The sequence below is a fragment of the Manacus candei genome, unplaced genomic scaffold, assembly GCF_025592945.1.
Source record: "Manacus candei isolate 608988 ecotype Guabito, Panama unplaced genomic scaffold, ASM2559294v1 h1tg000005l, whole genome shotgun sequence".
In the NCBI taxonomy this organism is placed as follows: Eukaryota; Metazoa; Chordata; class Aves; order Passeriformes; family Pipridae; genus Manacus; species Manacus candei.
In genome coordinates, this window is record NW_026138053.1 from 13,770,663 (window position 1) to 13,781,067 (window position 10,405).

At 36.2% G+C, this 10,405-nt stretch overlaps 1 protein-coding gene across 14 annotated transcripts in view; it reads left to right on the plus strand.

Annotated features, from left to right (window-relative positions):
- BRDT (bromodomain testis associated) overlaps window positions 1-5,921 on the plus strand; it is a 50,829-nt gene extending 44,908 nt beyond the window's left edge. For 7 of the 14 annotated variants that reach the window (XM_051802260.1, XM_051802250.1, XM_051802270.1 and 4 more), the window contains 4 exons: window positions 1,646-1,719; window positions 2,976-3,175; window positions 4,578-4,740; window positions 5,462-5,898. In XM_051802260.1, the coding sequence (XP_051658220.1) occupies window positions 1,646-1,719; window positions 2,976-3,175; window positions 4,578-4,740; window positions 5,462-5,530 (506 nt within the window). In that variant the 3' untranslated portion in view covers window positions 5,531-5,898. Of the gene's footprint in view, window positions 1-1,645; window positions 1,720-2,975; window positions 3,176-4,577; window positions 4,741-5,461 lie in introns of all 14 variants that reach the window. The other 7 variants (XM_051802280.1, XM_051802339.1, XM_051802330.1 and 4 more) reach the window with 4 other exon arrangements.
- The last annotated feature ends 4,484 nt before the right edge of the window (window positions 5,922-10,405 follow it).

Genomic DNA, 10,405 nt, shown 5'->3' on the forward strand with positions numbered 1-10,405 from the left:
AAAGAAATAAAATGCTGAGAACTTGTACATTAATCAGTTTGTACAATCTGTACAAACAAAGTACAACCTGTAATTATCCAGAATAATGGAGGGAGTGATGTTTTCCCTTGCTCTTTCTTTTTGATTTGCTGCTTTAAAAAAAAAAAAGTTAAATGGATGTTTGGTTCTTGTTCTCTGTTAAAATGTATAAAGCAAATTACTTTTTGATGTAGGAATTTAGTAGTACAGATAGTACTAAAAGAAGGAAGTCTGAGAACTGATGCTTCAGTCTGTTGAACTTCACTGGACTTTAAAATATCTTCTGCTGGAGCTTCATGGAGTATTTTGAATTATCTCAAGCTTTTGGTGACAAGGGTCTGACAGTAAATTAATGTCAAACAGACTTCCACCATGAAACAAACTTGCAATTATTACAAGAACATAGGCCCTCTGAAAGCTGCATTCTATACTTCATACATCTTTCAAACTAAAGAATTGAACTGAATATCCCTGCTAAGAGTCCAGTGTTAGCAGACATGATTGTTTTGGTTCCTCCTTTACCCCTTGTCCCTCCAACCTACTTCTACAGGTTTAGACAGGGGACAGAACAAGCTCCTGAAAATGATGAATTAAAAGGCACAGTCTGCTCACTGGTTAACTAGCATTATTCTTTGGCAAAAATTAAAGAGTTATTTCAATTGTATTAAAGCAGTTCTAAAACTGGAAATTTAATTTTCCGTGGTGCTCTCTTCAGCATTTTCATGGCCTTAACACACCAATGCATGCATGTACTGCCCCTCACTTTGTTCGAACTTGCAGCAGCTCTACTTGCTCTGTGGCTTTAGTTAATGATTTTCAATTAAAAAGTTTTGAGGCTGTGACAAACTGAGTGAGGGTTTGATACTTTGCCTTTAGAATTCTGGATCCAGCAGCCAGAGACTTCTCCTTTGCATAATAAAAATATGCCAACATGTTACCTTAAGTTTCTTATTAAGCATTTACGTAATTACTGAAACATCTCAAACTGCAGTAGAGGGTCACTGCTGAATGACATAAAATATCTGTGGTGTTTATATCTGGTTTGAAAAAGTGTTTAGGTTTTTTTCCCCTCAAATAATAAAGAGGTAACAGCATGGAGCCTTTGTGCATCCTCTAGGCTACTAGAAATGTGATGACTAGCTTTTGCCGGCTGACCTATTTGCTTTGTTTAAAAAAACCAAAAAAGTAAATAGGGTTGAGAGCTTTAGGCAAAATGAGTTTACATAATGAATGAGGTACCCTTAAATAATACTGGAATCAAAGGGAAAGAGGGTTGGGAGGAAAAGGGGAGGAGGTAAGTGGCAAAGTGCTGCGTTGAGACTTTCTGATCAAACTTATTGGGTGTTCCACTGGGACCTTTCCTAGAATCAACCAGGAGTTAATTTCTCATCTATAGCTGAGCTAACTATCCCTTTCCCTGCCCAAAAGTGGAGAGAAGTGATCCAGTTCAACTTAATCTTAGGAAATGTTTGGGAGAATTTCTGTCATTCTGAACCAAATAATAGTAAACTGCAGTGTAAGTTTATAAGTCATTCCTGGAATGACTGAAGTTTTATCATTTAATTTTGAGGGAAATATATCCATAAAATCAACATGAGTGAAAATCCTTTTTTTATTCTTCCATCAGGTCATTATACACCTGACAATAAACCTAATGATAAAAACATACTAGAGCCAAAATCTGAACTTCTTCCAAAAAAGGTAAGTGTTGATCAAGTTCTATTTGAGAGGAGGGTGAGTTTACTTACTAGGTTGAGTAACTTCCTGACTTAGGATCTTCTCTAAAAATCTGTTCTTTTACAATTAGAATATTTAGTGTATGATATGTCTCAGGCACCGTTATAATCTGTACAGATTTATCTGATTTTTAGTGCTAAAACCAAACAAACCTATAGACTCTGGGCATTTCAGAAGGTACATGAGGCATATATAAAATAACATATCCATGTTGTCATATAAAAATATGGCTTGTTTCATTTAGTTTTAATATTATCTAGTTCTTATATCCAAGTTATTAGTGTGCTTTCCCTTGCTGATCTGGTAACAAAAATAAGAGTAGCATGGAATATAGTCTTGGGTACTATTGAAAAACATGTTCTGAAATAAGATAAAGCACTTTTAATGACTAAATGTATTTATAAAAGTTAACTTAAACTGTATGCTAAGAAATATTTGTTTATTTTAAGTGGAAGAACAGAGAAATTTTCTTATCTGTTAAATTCTTCTCTGGTAATTAGCTATTTGAAAACATTAAATCAAAATTACTAATAATAGATCATTTTAGCTAATGGACCTAAGAAGTTTTCTCTATAATCTATTGAGCTAAAATGTTTCTAGAATTTTTCTTTAGGCACTTAGCTTTCAGGGAGCTATTAACTAACATATTGAATTCAATTCCAAAAATATGTATTTCCTTCATAAACACATGACCTTCTGCTAGAAGCAGGATTTCTTAATAATACTGCTTTTATGCTGTTTTCTGCTGTGAAGAAAATGCCACAGGGGAAATGGGGTAACATGGGTATTTAAAACAAACAAAACCCACAAGCCTAATGCCAAACTATTGCTATGTAAGGATTACATATAGAGAGTAGGTGGATGTTTTCTGTATTAAAACATTGTCAACGGACCTTGTGTAAACTCAACCTTGTGAATTCCTGTTTTCTGAAATGAAAAAAGAGAGGCAGACTTGAAGTGTAAGAGTAGATATAAATACTAACAATTTTTAGCATATTGCTAAAGAATCTCAGAGTGGATGAGAAAATATATCTAAGCCTGTTCAGACTGTTATATTAGCACTAACGTCCTACCAAAGGAAGGCTATTTTGTTGTAGATATTTCCAAATAGAGCTAGTAAAAAAATTTTTTGCTAATGTAAGAACTGAGCAGGTAATGGATGTTAGTAGTTGTACCATATTTTTGCTTCTGCTGTGTTTTCCTTTTTCTAATAACTTCAGGATACAGGATTTAAGAATATAGATTCCTGGATAAGCCTGTGTAAAACAATGAAGCTTCCAGCTCCAATAAAAGCATCTGCTGAGAGCTTCAAACAGTTCAGAGAAGCAGTGTTAAAGAAGAGTGGGCAAGTGCCAGAGGTAAAAAGGCCTCTGGTGCAATCTGAGATGGAACTGCAAAACATTCCACAGGGGGAAAAAAGGTTTGTAACACATTTAAATATTATTCTGTTTTGTGCTTGTATGGTACTGGGTGGGTTAGTTATTAAAACGAGTGTTTTGGGTTAGGTAATGGCCACATATCAGACGAAGTCATGGAGCTGTACCACTCCAAGCACAACAGCACATCCAAAATGCAAAAAGCAGCTTTTTCCCATCAAATTAGTATTATTTCAGCAGTTAAATAAACTTCTTGGCAATTTCTTTTTTCATTGTTGTTAGTTTGATTTCTGTTTTCGATTTCGGGGGGGGGGGGAAGAAATTGTTTGGATGTTAGAATGTGAGTTTTTTTGTCCCCTAGAACACTCAATTCCTCTGGTCATGACCAGAATTCATATTTGTCCTCAATATATTATTTCTCCTATACCTGTAGCCAGGAATATCCTCATCTTACTGCTGTCCTAATGGGATATAGGATAATCTAGTCTTCAAGAACATGGTGTTAACATGGCTAAAGGGGTTCCAGTGCACACCACTTTTGTCAGCAGAGTTCTTTGCATTGCTGTAGAGAAGCATATTACATAAGCCCCTGCTGTAGTATTCTTCCCTAGCTGTTTGCAGTCCCTCTTTTAGGGAGTGCTCATTTGTGTATCCCAGTCTGAGGTATATGGTTATGCTGAGTGGGATAAGCGACAGCCTACTAATTACTGCTTTGAAATAATATCCTGGATTTTGTTTGCCACCTTTTGGAAGCTCTGTAATAGTTCCCTCTTCAGTAGTATTGATTTTTTTTCTTGTCTATTTGACCCTGTGAAACATAAGTCTGAACTGGTTCCTAAATTCTCCTGCTCCTGCCCATTGCTGGCTGTATTAGAACAGGTTAATTTTTTGGAGTGTATTATTTTAATATTTAATATCTTATTATCTCAAGTCAGAGCATTTGAGAGACTTAAGAGTACGCTCCTGCTTTACAACATATAGTGCAGTCCAGGCACCTTCAGCTGGTGTCTCTGAAGAGAAAACCAGGCATGTAGCTCTATGGAACAAGACATTACAGGTGTTTGCATGAAGTTAGTGAAATATACCTCAAATAACTACTTGAGGAGGAAGAAGGTAGAAGAAAAACATTACGGGCCAAGAAAGTAACAGAGAACTAAGAATTTCAAAGACAGTGTATGTAGGTTTTGTGTAGCGTGTCTATAAACCCCACATGCATAGAGATTGGAAATGGGACACAGGAAACCTGAACCTACTACAGCCCAACAACTGCAGGCACATACATCTTATGAAGGGAAATTACCATGAAACAACATGTGGAACAGAATCACGGCTTGAGTGCTATGCACTGATTTAAATTATTTGCAGAATTCTATCAGGTGCAAAATGTTCTTATGAAGAAAAAGGACAATTTTTATCCTCCACTGATTTCTTTTCATGTCTTTAAAGGGGCCATGAAAGCCCAGGATTGGATGCCATGGCTGCAACAGACTGTGAGCTTGAAAAAGAAATACATAAGAACAAACAACTGCCCGAAGCTGAACAACATACTCTTGATCAAGACCGTAACTTGGCTAGAAAAATGGAACAAGAACGCAGGAGGAAAGAAGCAGTAAGTTGCTGACTCTTGCTACTTGATTTTTTTTCAACTCGAGAATAAATAAATATTAAGTCAGGTCCTAACTTCAAAGGATCTGAATAATTGAAAACAACAGAACTACACTACCTGAAGAATTAGTCCAGAAAATGAAATAGGAAACTCAAAGTATGTTTTCAAGTGATGTACTATGAAAAGCTATCTTCTTGGTCCTGTTACTCCTATAAGCTTAGAAAAATTGTGTAGTAAACTAAAATTGTAAATAATAAAATATTATTTATACCTTCTAGATAGACATATTTTATATTAAAATATATATTTATAATATTTATATATTTATAATATATATATAAAATATTATACAGGCCTTCTAAATAGTTTCAAACCTTGAGTCTTGCAAGCTGTCTATCCTCTTTAACATGTTCCATGTCAACAAAAGTGCTAGTCATACTGTTCTGATCTGAAATATCAACCCTGAACCTTTTTAAAACTAACTCTATTTATTGGTGTAGGTAATGACTGCTTTTTAATTGCTACCTTTTTCAGAATAAACATTTCTTAATTCATGAGAGGACTTCAACAGCAGGCACACTCAAACTTGTAATAACAGAGAAGGCATACATTTTTTTAGAAGATGCCTTATAGTTTTTTCTTAAATCCTTATTAAATATTTTACCTCCATAGTATTCATTAATGTCTGATTGCTATGAAAAGACACTAACTTGCTTTCTTGCAGATGGCTTGGCTAATTGATGTGAATCTGCAGAGAGATATTATGGCATCTTTCGAAGAATATCTTCAGTGAAAGCTGTAGTTAATATAGAACTTAACTTCAAAACTGCTGCAAGCAGCATAGTTTTGTACTAGTTAGGATCCTATAAGACTTACAGTTTAAAGGGTATGTAAGCTTCTCTAAAATACTTTGTATTAAAAGCTTGTTCATTAACACCTGAAGTGCCAAAAGACTTTTTTTTTCCATGGCTCGTTTATACCATGGAATGCAGTCTGATACACACTGGAATGCAGCTGTTCTTTTGTTTACAGTTTTGTATGTTGTGTATGTATGCTATTAATACAATCACTTTACTTTGACACACTTGCACAGAATCTGGGCTGTGATAAAAAGACCTGTACAATAGTGATACTCTCTAAAGGGTTAATAACAGTATTTGTAATCATAAATAAAGTTTCCATTAATGCTGTAATTTGAGCAGTAAATCCTGTGTAATTGCATTTCTTTTAAGGCCCAGATGTGTTTAATGTATTTTATCTTAACATAACATTCGGCTAAGGGTGCAAACATGTCTACCACATAGTTCTGGTTCTTCACAGGAAGAAGTTATCTAAAACAACTGGCTCCAGTTTTGAAAGATTTTCTGATTAATGCAAGATTTTATTAATGTTGGACTACTTGTCTCAAGCAGAAACCAGAATGTAAAAACTCTACATTCTTGTTGATTATATATAGCTGTGTCAAATTAAGGATGGGAGTAATAAAACATTGGTTTATAGACTTAATACCAAAACACAGTGCGTAATACAGAAATGTTGGGTGGAAGGGGCCCCCTTGAGATAATCCCGTTCAGCAAACTCCAAACCTTTTTCATCACATACCCCATCATTTAAAAATTTTAAGCATGGACCCCAATTTATTAATTTATAAATTATATACTTGTTCTACTGTACTAGTATATTTTTACATTATAATTTTTTAATTTCCCTTTTTGTCATATTTTTTATTTACTTTTGTTTAGTTTTCATTTTATTTTATTATTTTAAAAAATTGTATTACATATTTTCTTCCTACACTCCATTTCGGAGACTACTGATCTCAATGAACCTCCCACTCAAAACTCTCTATCACTACGGAGAACTCTGATCTGTCAAGTTCCTGGATGAAAGTGAAGGTAACAATACCAGTTGTCGTGGGGTTCTGCCACAGACAACCCAACTCAGTAAAGTAAGTGGAAAAAACTTTCTACAAATAACTGAATTTTCAGAGAAAGACAATAAGTTGCTTCTAAATTCATAGATGCCAGCTAAAGCATGCCTAAAAATAGCAGCCTGGTCTTTCAGGTAGCAGGCTGATGAGATAGTGCTGGCTTCAATATATCTATCCTACAATAACTATTGTTCTGGATCTTCAACTTCTGCCACAGCTGGAATGGTATTATTTCATTCAACAGCACAAAGAGTGTATATGACTATATATATGTGTATTGGGGCATCACCCCCTGAAATGTCTAGGGCTGTCCTCTCACATGAGCCTGGCCTGGAGGCACTCTCAAATATATGCTGTTTGAGAGATTTGAGGACTTGGCTAGGACAAGGATTTCTGATGGAAGATGTCTTGTAATGTAAACTAGTGCTGTTAGGATGTCTTGTTTCATATCTACATCAAAAGTGATCTGCCTGTCAAAAGATCTGCCTTCATTTGTATTTTATATGTTATTAGTAGCTATTTGTCCTGCAATAAAATACTGCAGTTCACATTCAGGACACTCTACCTTGCTGTCACCTGGATATACTTTCTGACTGGGTTAATGCAAACTCAAGATCTCTTGCTTTCGAAATAGGAGGTGACAGAGGCAAGGGCAAGAACTCCTTCTGCATTTCATCTATTCTATATAACTATATGGGCTTTGCTAACAGTATTGAACTGGTACTTTTTCCCCTTCAAAAACTAATTCCAGCTTCCATGACTCTATATTGTTGTGATGGCTTGAAGTCACAATGTCAGTGCTGCTAATGCTAATCTGATAAACCCTTTATTTGCAACCTACAAGTTACTCGGAGAGGATAAGCAGTTCCTATCTTCAGACAGAAAGCTGACTTTAGAGGAAAGGGAGATGGCCTCCAAATGTGAGTACCAAGCCTATAATGATTGTTTGCCCAAAGCCATGACCACACTCAAGGAAGCAGGACTACCACTTCTGTAGACACCCTCTGCAAACAAGCTGCTTAAATGAACTGTTAGTTACCTAACAGTTAAAATGTGTATTAAGTTCTGTTACACTGTTCATTTACCTTGACCATTTGTAAAAAACAGCTCCATTAATGTGTCACTTGTATACTTGTGTCTACGCTAGTAGATTGTATCTACGTGTAAATGAAAGGGAAGATAGTCATTAGCTTTAAGAAGTTCCTCTGTCACTAACAAATGGAATATGTTAAATTTCTTAGTATCAACTATGAGTTGGTCAGGCTGGAGGCAGAACCAGTGATGTGCAAACTTGTCCTCTTTTGTCTCTCAGAGAAACAGTATTAGTTGAGCTGACAAAAGATAAGCAGGCAGATGGCACTTTATGGAGGGCAAAGCACACTGTCAAAGCACGTAAGACCATCTGCCTTGGGGTTGATTTGGCTTGGCACCCATTAGAACAATAATTTAGGGCAGAAGATGAGAAAATCGAAATATAAGGAAGACAGAAAAATAATTGTTTGGGTTCTTAATTTTTCTTATTCATATGAGATATATAGAAAATTCCAGGCTTTTTTCTGCAAAATGCTGGAAAATGTGTGGAAGGTATTCGCCTTGTACAAACAGGTTTGCCACACGTATGCAGACAGTATGGTCCTAGAGTACAAAGGAAGTATTCCTCAATAAAAGAGGAATTCTAGGGCTTCCTTGGAAAACAGGACAGCTAAGGAAGCAGAGGTGGAGGTGCCCAGAAGTGCTGAGCTAGGATGTGCAGATATTTCATTGTGCAAAGACCACTCAGAACTGCAAGGTCCCCAGCACTACCTTCTTCCTAGCCCTGATAGTGGATCCATATCCAATACCTGAAGATGACATAGCAAAACTCCATGGGAAAAAGGTTTGTGTAATTTAGAAGTTTGACATGAAACTACCTAGGTAGTTAGTGATGTATAAAATAAAAACAGACTTAGTTCTAGTCCTGTGAAAAAATTGGCTTTGCTTCTTTCTTTGTACAAGGAATACTGCATAGCTTGGCCAAATACCTGCATACAATAATAAGGCACATCATGGTTCCAAAGTTTCACTCTTCTCATATTGTAGATGACTACTATCATTTTGTGATTGCTGTGCCCAGCCTATCACTGGACTTTCATCAACCTTTCTTTAGAGGCAAGTGGAACATTGTGGTCAACTCCAGGATTTCCAATCTCAGTTTTCCAATTTTTCTTAAGAGATGTTTTCTAGTAATTCATTCTGATTACTGGCTTATTAAGAAATGAGATGGCTTCTGTGATATAAACAACATTGGTTGTTTTGCTCCTGCCAAACTTCCTAATTTATCTAACTGGGTCACTGGTTTACTGAGGTGCACTTCAGGGAAATTCTGCTGCAGCTTAGTCTGATATTGAGAAGTTGCGAAGGCTTCTTCCCTACAAGAAAGGTCATTAGCACAAAGTCTGATGCATGAAGAATTACCCCTATGCTAATCCTGGGGTTGGCGGTGTGAGTAATCCGAGTTTGAACGGAAAGCTCAGGCTCGGTAGGCATGATTCACGTAATCCTACTGCAGTCTGCAGAGCTCGGTGACTTAACTGAATCATCTGCTTCTGATGTTCCTTCTCTTCTTGCCCAAGAGAATGAAGGAGCCTTAAACAGCCCTGCACCTTTTTCCCCATTAGCCTGATAAAGCTCCTGCCCTTAAGTTTGTAAGGGCTTGTATTTAGACAATGAGTAGGGATCGTGAACAGTGCTATTCAACATTGGCAGCTGATGTGAGTTGCTGGTATTTAATCTGTGTTATTGATAAGATAAAACTTGGCAGATTTTTACAGTTACTTGAAAATGTTACATTTAGTAGCAGAAAATAAATTCAGATAATGATTTTGTATCTTGCTTAAACTTTTAAATGCATGAAAATGCACTAATGGGCCATTCTTTATAACATTCTCTTCTGCTGCTTTATTTCATTTTTTTAAAAAAAGAAAAATCTTGAACTTGTTGAAACCAGAATTAATTCTGTCACTGCCTTCAGCGGGACTGGGATTCAACATCAGTGCCTATATTTGTAAGTCTGAATTTAGAACAAGTAGGAGAAAGCATTTGGTATGTTACAGACAAAAGTCGTCTACAAGCTGTGTTCCATGCATAGCGAAAAACTATATATATTCTGCCTGCATACATGCTTATCTAATTTTTTAAAAAATAGCCCACTGAATTACATATCTTAGAGTTAACAGATGGATGATGTCTTTGTACCAGCTTCTACTTGCACTGCTGGACAGAGCAAAAACATTTCTTGGAAGTTAGATTCTAATCCTACAGATTCACCTGGATCAAGAACAAATTTTGGTTTTCATCAAACTCAAGTAACATTTAGCAACCCCACCCCTCAAAAGGGAAGCAGCTGCACATAAGCCTACATATTACCCATGACCCTCATGTGGCCTCCCCAAACCTTGTCCATATCCTCTAGAAGCAAGGGGTTGAGATCCAGGAGTAAAGATGAGCAGGCTGTGCAGTGAGTTGGATCAGGACTTGACGGGATTTGACATGCAAGCTCAATTCTTGACTACAATTTTCTTGTAGTTAGCAAATACCTTGTCCACATTTTGTTATTTCCCAGAACTAATAAACTGTAATTTTTCATAACCTGAACTCTTATGACCTGCAAAATCAATTGTTCAGCATAGTTATACTTCTTCTTACAATTTTGGATTACATGAACTATTCTGGTTCTAAATTACCCTTTATCCTGCATAT